This window comes from Acomys russatus, chromosome 3 (genome assembly GCF_903995435.1).
Source record: "Acomys russatus chromosome 3, mAcoRus1.1, whole genome shotgun sequence".
Classification (NCBI taxonomy): Eukaryota; Metazoa; Chordata; class Mammalia; order Rodentia; family Muridae; genus Acomys; species Acomys russatus.
This window is the reverse complement of record NC_067139.1, coordinates 60,424,610-60,441,580: the sequence shown is the minus strand read 5'-3', so window position 1 is coordinate 60,441,580 and position 16,971 is coordinate 60,424,610. Positions and strand designations below refer to the sequence as shown.

The window sequence follows — 16,971 nt, the reverse complement described above, 5'->3', positions numbered from 1 at the left end:
AAGTGCTAGTACAGCATGCACCAACACCTCCACTTCTTTTCCTTCTGGAATTCCTATAATACAATGTTTATTTTCCTGTAACCTACACCCCCACCCCCACCACAACACACCCCTAACACACACCAGCTGGTCTAATTAAAAAGATCTGTCCACATTCAGAAATTCTGCTTGATCTATTCTGTTCTTAAATGTTTTCATTCATTGAAGGTTTCAATTGTGAGCTTTCTGTTTGAGGTTTTGTTGTTCTGGGTTTTTTAATGAGCTCTTTATTGGCTTTTTTTTTTTTTTTTTTTTTTTTTTTTTTTTTTTTTTTTTTTTTTTCAGGTCATGAATTGCTTTTCTGATTTTATTAAGTTATCTGTCAGGTTTTGGTTTTGTTTTTTTGTTTTTTCTTGTCTTGTGTCATGCTTCAGTAAAATCATTATTCTGGATTCCTTTTCAGGCAGTTTATAAATTTACTTTTATTTGAGGTCAGATGGTAAGAAACAGGTGTCATGTTTACTTTTTACATATTTCTGTTGTCCCTAAATTGATATCTGTGTCTAATATGATAACCTTATTTTATATTTTTTGCACTTGTAGAAGGAGAAGGGGTGGGGGGAGTTAGTTTTCTTTGAGTTTTTCTGCTAGCCTTTCCATTGGGTATGGTGTGTAAACTTTGATTCTGGGTTAACTTTGTGTGGCTTTTGCAGTTTTCTTTAACTGTGATTTTTATTGGAAATACCTGTACTATACCAATGATCTAGGCTGCAGACACATGTCAATATGGTAGTGCCTCTGCTTTTCCTCCATTTGGAAAAGGCTAGGCTTACTTCTCTGTTGGTGTTGGCTTTCACTGTGTAGACTATGTATTCCCTAGGCATGGTCACTGAGTTTAGAAGCAAAGCTATCAGCTTTTCTGTGGAACCTAGATCTGTGCATCACATACAAACATTATGGAATGACAACTGTCTCTCAAAAATGGAGATATGCATAGCTACTAGCCGTCCAGGGAGGATGCACGCTAATACTGGGTCCGGTTTCCAGATGGCTTGAAGCTGTAGTGGATTAGATGATGGTTGTGAATATATATCATGGGCTCCTACTCTGGTAATGGAATCACATAAACCCCAAGCAAATTTCTAAGTTTTAAAGAGCCTATGAGGTCCACAGGAGGCATCTGTGTAGTTCCTGTAGGGCAATAGAGACAGTTGATGTCTAGTTTTTCATTTCTTGTTAGGAAATCCATCTTAGCTGTCAGTCATGGTAGAGGAATGAGTTCAGGGAAGAGACAACACACTCTACTCTTCTCTTCAGTGCTGGTTGGGGACTTTGTGCTCCATGACAGTCTCACTGCTCCAGCCAGGGTCATGACTTCATTATGGTACAGTCTGTTTCTTTTGGGAAAGGGGGGAAGGAGTGGAGCTTACAGCAGTGAACAGCAGACAACTCTATTCAGTCACTCTGATGACATCTTTATTTTATTTTATTTTTTAACAAGTACATGGTAAGAACTCCAAACATTACTTAAGAATACTTTTCATACTTCAGACCCTACTCTTCCAGCTTTCTTCCTGCCACTGTATTATTTCAAAGTAATATCTCAGGGATACGTAATACTTACTCAAGCTTAAGTGTGTGTAAAACCTTTATACGCAGGTGCTCCAGGACTATATCATGTAGTAGAGATTGTTCCATTGATGAAGGATATTGAAATCTACTTCTTGTTTGAATTTTAAAAATTATATCTATTTAGTCATTCTCTCCTCCTTCCCCCTTCTCTGTGTGTGTGGGGGTGTGTGTGCTGTGTACATGGCAAATATGTGTAGGCTATTCTCTCCCCTGCCGTGTGGGCTCCAGAGATTGAACTCAGGTCATCAGGCTTGGTGGCATGTGGTTTTACTTTTTAATGGTCTCTGCTTCTTATTTTAAATTGTAAGCACAACATATCATTATGTAGCTGTCCAATTAGGAATCCTCTCTTCTGACATGTTAGAAGTATGGTGATTGCTAGCATTTCAATGTGCCAGTATAGTCACCAGGGATTAGTTTTTAATTAAGCTCAAGGTTTTTCATTAATAATCTGTAACTCGGTAATAGGGATATTTTTCTTGGACTATTCCCACAATACGTTATCCGTACCTTCCATTTTGAGTTTCTTTAAGTGATATAAGGAATTAAGCCCCGAACTGCCCATCTTAAGACAAGCCTGGAGGCACATGCCTAGAAGCTCACTATGAAAGCAGAGGCAAAATGATCTTGAGTTTGAGGCCTACATGGATTACATAAGAATTCTAGGTCAGCCTGCACGACATCGGTAGACTCTCTAGGACAAACGCAGTCTTAGAGTAAAGCTCCTGAGGTTTGTACTCTTCTCCTTACTAATGTAGACAGCTCAGTACTTTTCGATTCTCTAGCACTCTTTACATGTTTTTGTAACTATCTTTTATTAAATTTTAAAAATAACATTTAGCCTGTTGATCATGGAAATATTTGATTCTTTATTCCTGATCTATCAGTTTAAATGCTATTTAAATAAACCTCATATACATAAATTACAAACACATTTCACCCTTGGCAAACACAGACCCCCATTGTATGATCAAGAGTATGTGGATTTACTAGTGAGTCAAAGTACCTCATGTGCAAAAACTAATTATTCATTTTATCCAAAACTAAGAATATTGGTTAATCATGTGAGTTAGTTAAATAAAGGCTGATTAAGAGCTTCTTGTGTTCTGTTATTTAAGTAACCATTTAGGGGACATCTAATTTATTTTCAGCATTTTGCTTCCTAGAATGATTGACTAAACAGGTTGAAATTTCTTCATTTTAAAAAAGAAGTAATTTTTAAAGCCATATTTTACTAAAGGAAATTTTAGCTATTTTATTGCCTAATTTTCAGTGTTGAGCTGTAATAAAGTAAAATAAGATCTGTATTTTTCTTTCATTATTACTTAATTCCCTCCTTTTATTTTAATTTACATAGAGGAATATTATGTTCATGAGTCAAAATAGCTTCATAGTATTCCAAGCACTGAGTCATAGAGTTCCAGGCATCTCTTAGACACGGATGACTCACCTTCTGTGTCATCGTGCTTTCTGTCATATTTATTCATTGCATTAGAGATGTTTTTCTGTTTGACTAGGTCTAATCACATTTTAATTTATCAATGTTTGTTTGGTTAATGGGTAACACCAAAAAGCCTAGGCAAAGAGTTCCTTTTAAAAACATGTCTAAATTAATATTTGACTTTGAGTAAATCTTTCTCTCCCAATGTTTGCTAGGTATTCCATGTGAACGACTTCTCTCTCCATCTATTCCATTTCCTGGGGTGACAATTAGAATAGAAACATGAGGCCATAGATTCTAACTCTGGTCGTGGAGATTAAAAGCTCTCAGCTCACTAACTCATTTAACATTAACGACACTAAACGAATTTCCTGTGTAGTATTTTTATATAGTATTGCTCACCCTTCCCACCCCAGTCCCTACTTTCAGCCCTTCTTCCTTAGCATAACTTAGAGATTCTCAAACTAGAAAATTATTACAAAATCAAGTAAATTTATTATTTTTAAAATCTTGAGGCTGAGAAGATAGCTCAGTGGGTAAAGTGCTGTTGGACAGAGTTTGATGTATAGCACCCACATAAAAGTTAGGTGTGCTGGTGCATGAATGCCAGCACTAGGAAGCTGGGAGTCCTCAGCCAGCCAGCCTCGCCTAACCAGCAAGCTCCAGGTCCCGGTGACTGATCCTCTCTGAACAAAGCAGACAGCTCTTGATGAGTGGCTCCTGTGGTTGACATCTGGCCTCCACATGCACACATACACAACCATGAATCCACACATACACCCTAACCCCCATCATGAAAACTGGGATGATATGCTATTTTTCTAAGTAGTCTAGAAGTCAGTGTTCCAAGATGGTTCAGATTTTGAGATCATTCAAAATCCTGTTTGACAGTCTGCAGTGATATTGGCCTACATCTACAAGTTCAAAGTTGCCTCAGTTTCATATCTGCCTTTCAGCATGTGAGAAGTGGGGAAAAATAACCCAGCTATAAGCTAGTGTTTTGTTTGTTTGATTGATTTCATTTTGGGTTTTTTTTTTTTTTTGACAAAATCTTGCTATCTAGTTTAGCCTGAACTATGATTTCTCTGCCTCAGCCTCCCAGATGGTGCTATATGCATGCAGTCGCCCAGCTTGACAGTTAGTGACCTTTTAAGATGAAGGTAATCTGTGAGTTGACTTCACTCCTCTGTTATTGGTCCACATAAATATAATTATCATAACTTCAGGTAATTTAGGGATATAACCTTTCATGTGGTTAAACGGTGAGCTACAACATGCTTTCTACACACAGTGAGACGAACATATTGGGAAAAACTACTATAAAAGCCCTTATCAACAATACTAAGTGTAAATCTCAAAATAATTATCTCTAAATAAATACTTTTAAAAAACAGCCATGATACTAATAGTCCATTGTAATTTTGTATGTGGTGTATTAATTTAAAATCCTATCATGTGACTTTATTTTATACCTTGCTTCCTCAATTGGAGTGCACTTGTTTTGGAGGGAGAGAATTACAAAGCTGTGCATTGATGTAGCTCCCCTTTCTGGAGGAAGATTTTGCAAACATGTATTTTTTAATATTAAAACAGACATGTATGTAGTTTGGTTATGAAAGTAAAAACAAATAGAAACATTAAGACTAACCTTAGTGTTGTGTTAAAGGATAACTCTAAATTCCAAAGACATTTTTTTCCTGTGCCCCATGAATATTCCTATGGAAACATTTTGATTAGTAAATTATCTGATTGATTGACATTTGTATTTCATGTGTTAGGCTGACAATTCTAAACTGTTTTAAAATTGTGGAAGTGTATTGGCAAACAGAAAAGTAGCATATAAAAAAGACTTGCTCAAGGACTGGTGCACTCCTTTAACCCCAGAACTTGGGAGGCAGAGGCAGGTGGATATCTCTAAGTTCGAGGCCAGCCTGGTCTACATAGTGAGACCCTGTCTTGAAATAACTGTGTGTGTGTATGTGTCCAATTGCAGTATATGCATCCATAAAGTCTTAAACTGTTTTCCTTGTCTATATTTTTATTTATTCTGTGATAGACTTTATACAGGTTGAATATCACTTCTCTAAGATTCTTGGGACCAGAGTATGTGATATTTCAGATTTTTAAAAATATTTGGGGATGTCCATCCATCCATCATTCCAGGAGATTGTTTGGAGGATGAGACTCAAAGTCTAATCATGAAACTTACCATCTCACATGCCTTGTGCACATCAGCTGAGGATAATTGTTTATAATAATTGTTTCATATGTAAAATTCTTGTGAAACAAAATTTCTTCAAAGTTAAATTTTCATTTGTGGGGTCATGTCACCACTGGAAACCTTTTGGAATTTGTTTCATTTCAGATCTTCAAAATAGAACCAGATGGTTCAACCTAAGCCATGGTTTCATAGGCGAGTACATTTGTAAAGACCTTTACTCATCTCAGTCATGAAACACCCTATATTTTGTTGATAAGACTTGCTGAGTAGAGTTGTGGAAATAAAAATGTGATAGTTAATAATGTTTTTATTTCATTTAAACTGTATTAAGTTTTTTTATTATGTTAAAAGTGCTATTTCATCTTTCCACAGGACAATGAGAAAAGAACTCCTTTACATGCTGCTGCCTACCTTGGAGATGCAGAAATCATCGAACTGCTTATTTTATCTGGTATGGAAACTCCTGTGATGAGTTCATGTTGTTTAGTTTTGTTATATTTAGTGTTTCTCAAGCCAGACCGCCCACTAAATGCTTAACCTATTTCTTAGTATTGGTTTCACAAGTAAATTATTTACTCTACAAACTCAAATCATACAACCTGTTCTAGGGCTTAAAGTACTTAAGAAGTACACCAAGGGTTGCTGTCCTTACAGACTTTCTACTATGGAAAAATGAAAAACATAGATAAGGAGGAATAAGAAGGAGATAAATGTTATAAAAGGCCTTATATATTGGAATTTTAATGGGCCTCATTGAATACAAAGTTACAAGGAGACAATTACATCTCTCCAAAGATGACTTCTCCAAAGGAGAGAGGGTAATAGTGGTAATATTGGCCAAGCAGCTAGATGGTAAGAAATAAGCCTTAATGTATACAGAAATGTAAGGCCGGTCTGTAATATGTAATAAGCGATGATGAACAATAAAGGTAGCCCTTTTTCAAACACAGTAGAAGGAAGGTACCAGCACCTGAGGTTGTCTTCTGACTACCACACATGCCCCATAGCACATGCATATGTGTACACATGTACTTGGCTGCTTACAAGCATACATGCACATCATATAGACATATGCACAGCATATATGAAAAGATAAATAAGAAAATGGCTGTGTAATAAACAGCATGGTTGAGCCAGGTGTGGTGGCACATGCCTGTAATCCCAGAGGCAGGTCAATCAATGTGAGTTCGAGGCCAACCTGGTCTACAAAAATGTGCCCAGGACAGCCAAGGCTACACAGAGAAACCCTGTCTCTAAAATCCAAAAACAAACAAACACACAAACATAAGAAACAGCATGGTTTTGTTGATTTTATGTCTAGGACTTTTGATACCTACTTCTGTCAGTTTTATTTTTAAGATTTCTATTTGTTTTTATTCTAATACACACAGTTTTATATGATCCTGTATGGAGAGGTTCATCCCCCCAGTTCATAAAACTTTCATGCCTAGAAGAAACTTCAGGTGCTAGGGTTGAGTCAGACTCAGTCTCTTTCTTTTAAAAGTGAATTATTTCCAGTATTAGCGTTTAGTTACCAAATAAAAAGATGTGTAATAACTAACTACAATTCAGGTGGGCTTATTCAGACCAAGTGTACTTTGGTTTTTGTATCAGGACAGTCCGCTTTATTGAATATACAATTGGAACTTAAGGTGACTGGTTTTCTTCAAGCCCATAGGCTTTTATTGTGATCTGCTGATGATTGACCTTTAACCCCTCTTCATCACCACTAGTTTAAAAACTAATCAAGTTGCCTGCTGATCTCTTCTTTAGCACAGTGTTCTTTTGTGGAGAGATGACCCAGATAGCTCTAGATCATCTGAAAGATTGCTTGGGATTTTAGAACATACACAGCCAAGAGAAAGGAACACAGTGACACTAGTACAAAAATGTTATTTTAGAGAACTCAGTAGCCTTCCTTGTAACTGAAGAAGCTTCACTTGAGTCAGTATCCATCCTCATTGGGCACATATTTTCTTATATTAGGTAGACATTTTTTATATATGGGTTTATAGTCATGTGTTAGTTACTTTTTTTACTCCATGATAAGACACCATAACCACTTAACTTACAGGAGGAAGGATTTATTTGGGGCTATGGTTCCAGTAGGGTACATAATGATGAAGACAGCATACAAGAGGAGTCAGACATGAAGGCTGGAGTATGACAGCTCACATTTCAAAGCATAAACAGGAAGTAGAGAAAGCAAGCACGGGAAACCACACATAGCTTTTTTCTTTTCTTCTTTTAAATATATTTTATTAATTTATTCATATTACATCTCAATTGTTACCCCATCCCTTGTATCCTCCCATTCCTCCCTCCTTCCTGCTTTTCCCCTACTCCCCTCTCCTATGACTGTGACTGAGGGGGACCTCCTTCCCCTGTATATGCTCATAGGGTATCAAGCCTGCTATCCTTCCTCTGAGTGCCTCCAGGCCTTTCCATCCAGGGGATGTGGTCAAATATAGGGCACCAGAGTTAGTGTGAAAGTCAGTCCCCACTCTTCACTCAACTGTGGAGAATGTCCTGTCCATTGGCTAGATCTGAGTAGGGTTTCCAAGTTTACTTCCTGTATTGTCCTTGGCTGGTGCCATAGTTTGAGCAGGACCCCCGGGCCCAGATCCACCCATCATAATGTTCTTCTTGTAGGTTTCTAGGACCCTCTGGATCCTTCTATTTCCCCATTTTCCCATACTTCCCTCACCTAGAGTCCCAGTAGGATGTCCTCCTCTTTGTCCAACTTTTCTGGTAAGTGAATACTTTCATGGGACATGCCCCTTGAGCTAGTGTCCAGATATGAGTGAGTATATACCATTTGACTCTTTCTGCTTCTGGGTTAACTCACTCATTATGATCATTTCTAGTTCAATCCATTTGTCCACAAATTTTGGGGTTTCCTCGTTTTTAATAGCTGAGTAGTATTCCATAGTGTAAATGCACCACAGTTTTCTTTATTCATTCTTCTACTGAGGGACACTTAGGCTGTTTCCATATTCTGGCTATTATGAATAAGGCCGCTATGAACATGGTTGGATGTATGTCCTTGTTGTGTGCTGGAGCATCTTCTGGGTATATTCTAAGGAGTGGAATAGCTGGGTCTTGAGGAAGCCCTATTCCCAGTTTTCTGAGATAGCCCCAGATAGATTTCCAAAGTGGCTGCACTAGTCTGCATTCCCACCAGCAATGAAGGAGTGTTCCTCTTTTTCCACATCCTCGCCAGCATGTAGTGTCACTTGAATTTTTGATCTTAGCCATTCTGATGGGTGTAAGATGGAATCTCAGAGTTGTTTTGATTTGCATTTCCCTGATGACTAAGGACACTGAGCATTTCTTTAAGTATTTCTCAGCTATTTGATATTCCTCTGTTGAGAATTCTCTGTTTAGTTCTGAGCCCCATTTCTCAATTGGGTTATTTGGTTTGGTCACAGCAGTAGCCCCCGCCCCAGTACCAATTTCTGTATTAGTTATTGTTCTGTTGCTGTGGTAAGACACCATAACCAAGACAATTTACAGAAGGAAAGGTTTACTTCAGGTTTACAGTTCTAGAGGATTATGGTCCACAATGGTGGGGACAGCCTGACAGCAGGTAGTAGATGTGGCAGCTGGAAGCTGAGCATTCAGGACTCACATCTCACCCACAAACAAGAAACAGTGTGAACTAGGAATGGTGTAACCCTTTGAAACCTCAAAACTGCCCCCAGTGACACTCTTCATTCAGCTAGGCAACATCTGAATCTCTAAGCTGGGCTACCAACTTGAGACCAAGTATTCAAAGTCCCAGGCCTTATAGAGAACATCTCATTCAAACCACCATGGCTAGTAGTAACTGTTTCCTTCTTTGAAGGTGGTGTTTCTTCTTATTATTTTATTTTTGGTGACTTGTTTTAAGATTAAATGTCTTAAAAATTGTAGTCAAATTGAATTCATTGGAAAATAAATACTTCTGCATGATGCATCTCCAATATTTGTAAGTAAATAGTGTTGTTTTTGACATGGTACATATAACCAGGCTTTCTCAAAATCTATAGTTAAGCTGAGATCCACTGGAATTAATAATTGTTTTAGAAGAAGAAAAATAATAACAGTGAGGAACAAGTAATTACTCTATCTCTTTAATACTGTACTAAAATTAGCCCTTTATCGTATTTTACCCTCAGCTCTATGAGAGTATTACAAAAGAAGAAAAGTAAGACAGTTAGCATTTTTTAGCAGCATTACTTATGACTGAAGCTTCTACTATTGTAACTGAAAAGCTAGAGCCAGAATTCAGACTCAGACATTTGTTCAACTCATATTAACTCTGCCATAATCTGAATCTCTTTTTCCTTATCCCTCTTTATCATTATCATTATCATGGCACATTGGGTAAAATTTGCATACAGATTAATTTTTATTCTGTAATGTTGCTCCAAAAGACTTAATTTTCTCATCACTTAAGAATAGATATTTTGTTTGGAAGCTGGTGATTTAATGCTTCCATTTAAATCATGTTTTAGCAGATATATCTAGCCTTTTAGCATATGGAAAGCATTATTCAAAAATTCATTTCATTGACCTCTTATAGAAATTTATTTTTAATACAGAATAGGAATTTGGTATTTCTGTTCTTAGGAATTAGACCTAAAGTGTGCACGGCTCAAAAGCTTGCAACCTAAGAGTATTAGCCGGGGCTGTCATTAAAAGAAAAAGTGCCATCAAACAGGTAGCTTAAACAACATGGGCAGGATTACTTCTTTCTTAAAGGAAAAGGATCTGTTCTGTGCCTCTTTCCTTGAGTTGTGAATAGAGGCCTTCTCCTTCTGCTTTCAGCCTGTCTGCATCTGTGTCCACATTTCTTGTTCTTTAAGAAATATTTTCATTGATTCTTTGAGAGCTATTCACTGGGGACTAGAGAAATGGCCCAGTGGTTAAAATAGTCATCAATGCCATCTTCCTTAAACTACTTTCTTCTTTGCCTTCAGATAATTTGTAGTAATTTCTCTTGCCAAAACATCTACCAGTAACCTAGAGGGCAGTGGAGATGAGTTTGCTAGCATATAGCTTTTGTTTGAATGACCAGGACATAGTGAATAAATTAATCTTTTCTTGGTGACTTAGCATCTTTATAGCTCACAGGTTTTATCTTTTGTCATGTATAAAACATGTCATGATACTGCTAAAGGCCGCTGTGGGTTTCTGTCTTAGGTTTTTGTTTTTTTGTTTGTTTGTTTGTTTTTGGTTCCCCCCCCCCCCTACAGAGACAGTATGTTTTAAAGGGATATAATACTCTTTCTTTCTCTCCTCCCCATTTTTGTTTTCTTTTCTGTTTCCCTGTCTTCCTTGTTACTCTTTCTGGCTAGTATTTTATACTCTTGACTAGCTGTTGTATGCTTTAACTTTATTCAGGCTGTGTCTTTTGCATTATTAGAATGGCTTTGCTGTCTAATGCACATAGTAATGTATAGATAACCTTAGAGTTCTTTGTAGAACAGAAATCTATTGCCTTTGGAGAGTTTACCAAAAGAGACTCCAGGAATCTGAAATATCAAAATGTGCTGCTGTGCTTGTGGCTCTATATTATTATTGTTGTTGTTGTTCTTATTTATTTCCTTTGATAGAAACAGCCAACTACTGTTCTTGAAAATGGGCATCACTATGTCATGGTTGTTAGTATGCAAGTCACATATAATTCAATGCATGTGTGTAAGAGAGGGGCCATTTTCATTGGTACCTACAGGTTATTTTTCTTAAGTTGGCCTTTACATTACAATAAATTAAAGCATGTGATTAGTGCTTTTAAAAGCAGCCCAGAAGCCGGGCATGGTGGTGCACGCCTTTAATCCCAGCACTCAGGAGGCAGAGGCAGGCGGATCGCTGTAAGTTCGAGGCCAGCCTGGTCTACAAAGTGAGTCCAGGATGGCCAAGCTACACAGAGAAACCCTGTCTCGAAAAGCAAAAAAAAAAAAAAAAAAAGCAGCAGCAAGGATATAATAAAAGATAGCTATCTTCTTTAAAAAAAAAAAAAACAAAAAACAAAAAAAAACAGCATCAGAAGTTTAAAATCTTATCATTGAACAAGCCCTATGTTTTTGTATTGCTTGTTCCAAGTAGCAGTGTGATATCCTCTTGTTTCAATAAATTAATTTTGATTGTTATTAATATGAAGAAGAAAAAAAGACTGTCAGAACAAGACAGAATGAACAGGGAGCTTTCTTGAGAATTTTGATCTCCATAGTGTAACATTAAATTATATATCTAATAACCCAAAAGAAATTCTTAAAAGAAAATATCCAATCCCCGCATTTGTTTTTTATTGTTTGTTCTTGAAGCCAAATTCTTGGAATTTTTCATGATCACTGTTTTTTTCTTGAATGTTTTAAGTATAGAATGGTATATAATATATATATGTAGAAAATAATGGAAACTATAATAATAATAATGAAGTCGCTCCCCCCAGTCTTTTATATGCTTACCCAATATTCAGTGTACCCCATAATGAACCAACCATTCAAGTACCTACTGTTTTAATGTCTTGTCATCCTCTACAGTTTCAGTATTCATATTAGCCAAATATGAATATAGATTTTTCTCTTCCTAATTCTTTTAGGGAGGGGCTTGGGGATTGGTTTTATTTTGTTTTGTTTGTTTATCTTTTGTAGTTTGTTTGTTTGTTTTGAGACAGGGTTTCTCCCTGTAGCCTTGGCTGTCCTAGTCTCACTTTGTAGACCATTCTGTCCTGGTGAACTCACAGAGGTCCACTTGCCTCTGCCTTCCTGGGTACTGGGATTACAGGTATGCGCCTGGCTGTCTCTTCTATTTCTAATTTAAAGTAAAACATATTATTTATAGTTTCTGATTTTTTTAACTTTATTTTTCAAAGCTATATTAGCACATGGAGAGCCTCCTTGTTTTGTGACAGTAACATTCTATTCTCTTGTCATTACTTTAAAGCTGACTTCTTGGAGGCATGTATGAGGTGTTTGTTTGTTTGTTTTGTTTTTTTCCTTTGCTGACCCAAGTACTACCTCCACTAGTTGTCTGTGTCTGTACCTTCAGGCCTGTATTATTACTACGTGTAGATATATATGTGGACACAAGTATTCATGTAGAAAGATCCATAGGGATTATAGAGAACCGTGGACCCTCTCAGCACGCAGGTGAGTGAATGAAAGACCACATTGTCCTTCACTAAGTCTAGAACTTAAGCCTTCCCCCAAAAGTGAACATTGTGAGTGTTTAAACCTAGGCTCAAAGAGAGTCTGACTGCACTCCAGCCAGGTTTTTTGCCTTAGCCTTGTTGGCCTTTAGGGGCCTGGCAGGTGGCTGCCTAAATATTTATTACATGAGTGTCCTCTGGTCTGAGGTATGCCTCCTTGGTAGCGCACTTGTGTGGCTTGTACAAGGTCCTGAATTAGATGCCAGCACTACAGGGTGTTGTTAAATGCATACACTACTCTCTCGGAGCAGCTCTTTATTCTCTTGACTTCATTCCTATCTATCTATCTCTCTCAGCATTCTTGAAAGCTCTCCCATTGGCTCTTGTTCTGTCTTCTTTGTCACTGTTGATTACTACAGAGAATTCAACTACTCTCAAATTTTTAATTGCTACAGTTGTTTCTTCATGTTTTCTAAATCTATCTTCAACACATATACAGTATGTATTGGGTTTATTTGTGATAATTTTTGTACCAAAGTATTACAAAATGTGTTTTAGAGATGATGCAACTTAGTTTCAGGGGGCTCACAACACTGTTTAGAAGGTTTCTCTTGTAGCTGTAAGTATTAGAACTACATAGTCCCTGCACTTGATTATTCATCCCCTGGACCTTTGCACTTAAAAACACAGAAACAGTGTAAGAATTAGAAAGTATGAATCCTATCAATACTTGACTCTGGTTTGTGCACTTTAAATATAAAACTGCAGAAATTTATTAAGGATTATTCAGCATACTTTTTGTTGATGTTGTTGTCATCTAGGAAATTCAGAATCCGGGCGTGATGTACAGGATAGGACCTGATGGCCAGTCAGATAGCCAGCGCTGTTTCCTTTCTGCTCACAGCATGCTACTACTACTATGAGCTTCTTGTATTTAGTTTTTTGTTGTTATTGTTGTTGTTTTTTGTTTGTCGAGACAGAGTTTCTCTGTGTGGCCTTGGCTGTCCTGGACTCACTTTGTAGACCAGGCTAGCCTTGAACTCACAGAAATCCGCTTGCCTCTGCCTCCCAAGTGCTGGAATTACAGGCATGCATCACCATCGCCCAGCTTTTTTTCTTTTTTTTAAACTTATGGTGGGTTTTTTTTTTTTTTTTTAGTCTTACTGAATGTGTTTGTATTTTGTTGGTACTTTTGATTTTTTTTTTTTAATTACACATACTTGATTTTTAAAAGATCCTTCTTTAAACTTTGGGTATAACCAAGAAAGACTTGGAAATCAGCTTGTTTCTTTTTTTTTTTTCCTACATCTGTAAACATCGAATTCATTTTTTACAATGACATTATAGTATCAGTGTGTTTTTAGTTAGACCTGTGCAACTATTTTTGTTACTTTATAGCATTATACATTCATTAGTAAAGAAATGCACTGGAGATTTTAAGTTAATATACAATTCATCTTGGAGTAATACTGTATTTCTCTTAAGTATTTGAAATTAACACATACTTTAAAGTGGGATTTGACTTTATTTTGAATATGCTCTGTATAAAGGTGGCTTTTCTAGCCTAAATATAAAATGCTATTTATTTTCTTTTTAACAAAAAGAACTGATTCCTTTTTGGATAATTACATCAACTTAAAAGAATAATTTTGTTTTAATTAAGGGTAACTTATTGGCAGAAACTATACAAGTAGTCTTTAAATTGTTATCCCATTGGAACTACAGCTAACTTTAGGTTTATTAAATAGTTCATGTAAAATATTTCAATTATTTTTTTTTCTTCTTGTTGCAGGAGCTAGAGTTAATGCCAAAGACAGCAAATGGTTGACACCTTTACACAGAGCAGTTGCATCTTGTAGTGAGGTATGACATTTCTCTTAGTAAATGTATATAAAGAAGCACTAAGTAGGCTGCATGGGTCCACTTTAAAATCGCATTTTCAACAGAAGAAATAAACTATCAAAATATCTACCCTAGTCATTTTACTTTAGAATTTGTATAAATTAAACTAATTGTTGCATTTCTCCTTTTGTGTGTCAGGTTCTTAGAGAGTCTGAAGTAAGCAAGTAGAACCCCTTATTTCTGTCCCTCCTTCACAAGAAAGTATTTTTCTAACACATAATTCTCTTTGGGTCTTTTATTGGTTCATAATACCTATCCCAAGATATAATGTCATGAGTATATAATGATTTATTTATTTGAACAATGAAGTTAATTTTAGGAATATTACTTTTAAGTGCATTTTTGTGAGTGAGTGTGTGTGTGTGTGTGTGTGTGTGTGTGTCCGTGTCCCCGTCCCCAAATGCATGTTTATACTTGTTTGGACACACATGTGTATGTGAGTGTGCTTGCACATGTGTGTGGAGGCCCAGAGTTGACACCAGGTGATTTTCTGGATCACCATCTACGTTATTCATTGAAGCAGCATCTCTTGGAGAACTAGAGTCACCAACTCAGGCTAGGCAGGCTTGACCTGGGTATTTGCTTTTTCTGCCTCCAGAGTGCTGGGATTGGAGGCAGCTGCCACACTACCTGGCTTTTTTTTTTTTTTTTTTTAAACAAGGGTTCTGGGGGTCTAAACCTGGGTCCACACACTTATCAAACACTGTGCCAGTTCCCCAGCCCCTGATGCCCATTTAATCGGTTTGCAAAGTATTGCCTTAAAGAATGTGAGGTTTCTCACATGGAAAAAAGATTCTTTCCTGTTTATAGCCCTATATTGTTTATGCATTAGGATAACTGGCAGTTGCCCTGGTTTAGTTGGGTTGATTGGTTGGTTGGTTTGTTCAACTTGGCATAAGCTAGTCATCTAAGAAGAGGAGTTGTTGATGTTGTTGAGACAGACTGTTACTCTGTAATGCAAGCTGACACCTAACTCCTCATTCTCTTGCCTCATCCTCTCAAGTGTCAGGATTATAGGTATATACCACCATACCCAGTTTGGTCTGTGCACGTGCGCTCCCCCCCCCCCCTCACATTTATTTTTAATTTTTTTTAATGTGTATAGGTGTTTTGCCTGCATAATGGCTGTGTTCCACATACATGTTGTGTGCCCATGGATTCCAAAAGGGAATGCCCGATCTTCTGGGACTGGAGATATATGATTCTAAGCTGCTGTGGGTCCTGTGAATTGATCCCAGATCCTTTGCAAGAGCAGCTAACACTCTAAACTGGTCAGCTATCTCCAGCCCCAGAAGAGAGAATCTTTATTGAAAAATAACACTATTAAGATTTTGACCTGTAGGCAAGTCTGTGGGGTGTTGTCTTGATTAATGTTGATGTGGGAAGGCCCAGCCCACTGTGGGTGGTACATCCCTTGACGTGTGGCCCTGGATTATATAAGAAAGCACACTGAGCAAGTTAAGAAGGGCTTCTCCATGGCCTCCACTTCAGTTCCTGCCTCCAGGTTCCGGTCTTGAGTTCTAGCCCTGACTTCCTTTCATCAGCTATCTGATGAAATAAACCCTTTCCTCACTAAACTGCTTTTGGTCATGGTAGTTTATTACAACAGTAGAGACTCTTAACTAAAACAGCATTCTTGAATAGGTCTGTTTATTTTCCCTTACTGGCGTGGAATTGTGGGGTGATAGACTTCTGTGTGTCTTTGAGTTACTGCCTGGCTTCCTCCGCAAGCTAGCAGATTCCTGAGCATCTCTTCAGTCTGTTTGCCAATCCTACTAAACAGTAGTGCTGTTTCCTATATTTCAGACCGTTCTAATTGTTCTTTACTTATGCCGTAAACAAGTCTTATATAGTCACCCTTGTAACTTTATAGCTATGCACACTTCAGTGCTTTCCAGTGCATTTGTTACATATAGCAATCTTGAGAAGATGGCCAGTTAATACCCTCTTTCTCCTAGATAAGAGCACCAAGGGGCAGTTTTGCAAGACTTGAATAGAATGGCTTGTAAGTGATAGGATTGAGTTCTTTATATATATGCCCAGGAATGAAAGCTGAGTCATGGAGTAGTTCTATTTTTAATTTTTAAAGGAATCTCCAAATTAATTTCCATATGGCAGGGTTAATTTTCACCTCCACCAGTAGTGGATATGTATTCCTCTTTCTGCACATCTTCCCCAAGAGTTATTGACTGACAAGGAGGGACAGTGAGCTGCGAGCTCCATTGGCGTCTGCTGGGAGGTCCTTCTACTGTGACAGGTCTGGAGGGTGGCATTGTTGGAAATTCCAGAGGTTCTTAAGAGCATGAGCTAGCTGCTAGATCTGACAGGCGGGCCTGTATGAGCTCAACCACTGTGCAGGAAATTCAAAAGGAGCCACAGTCTCACACTGGCCAGTCTTTTAACACTTTTTGCAAACACTATACTTTTCAAACTCACACAGGATGGTTTTAGTTATGTTTCTAACATCAGAGTCAGATTTCTTTTCTTTCTTTTGGTTTATTTACTTGATTTTATGTGTCTGAGTGTTTTGCTGCAGAGGCCAGATAAGAGCCCTTAGTGTCCTGAAACTAGAGTTACAAATGATTGTAGCATGCTGTGTGGGTGCTCAGAACCAAACCCAGGCCTCCTCTGACCCATGTCTTCAGCCCCTGTTACTAG

General features: G+C 37.5%; 1 protein-coding gene across 6 annotated transcripts in view; it reads left to right on the top strand.

Moving 5' to 3' along the window:
• Nucleotides 1-16,971, top strand: part of Ankrd28 (ankyrin repeat domain 28) — a 181,536-nt gene that overhangs the window by 113,019 nt on the left and 51,546 nt on the right. For 3 of the 6 annotated variants that reach the window (XM_051141671.1, XM_051141664.1, XM_051141656.1), the window contains 2 exons: nucleotides 5,646-5,724; nucleotides 14,204-14,274. In XM_051141671.1, coding sequence (XP_050997628.1) covers nucleotides 5,646-5,724; nucleotides 14,204-14,274 — 150 coding nt within the window. The remainder of the gene's footprint in view (nucleotides 1-5,645; nucleotides 5,725-14,203; nucleotides 14,275-16,971) is intronic. The other 3 variants (XM_051141679.1, XM_051141695.1, XM_051141686.1) reach the window with 1 other exon arrangement.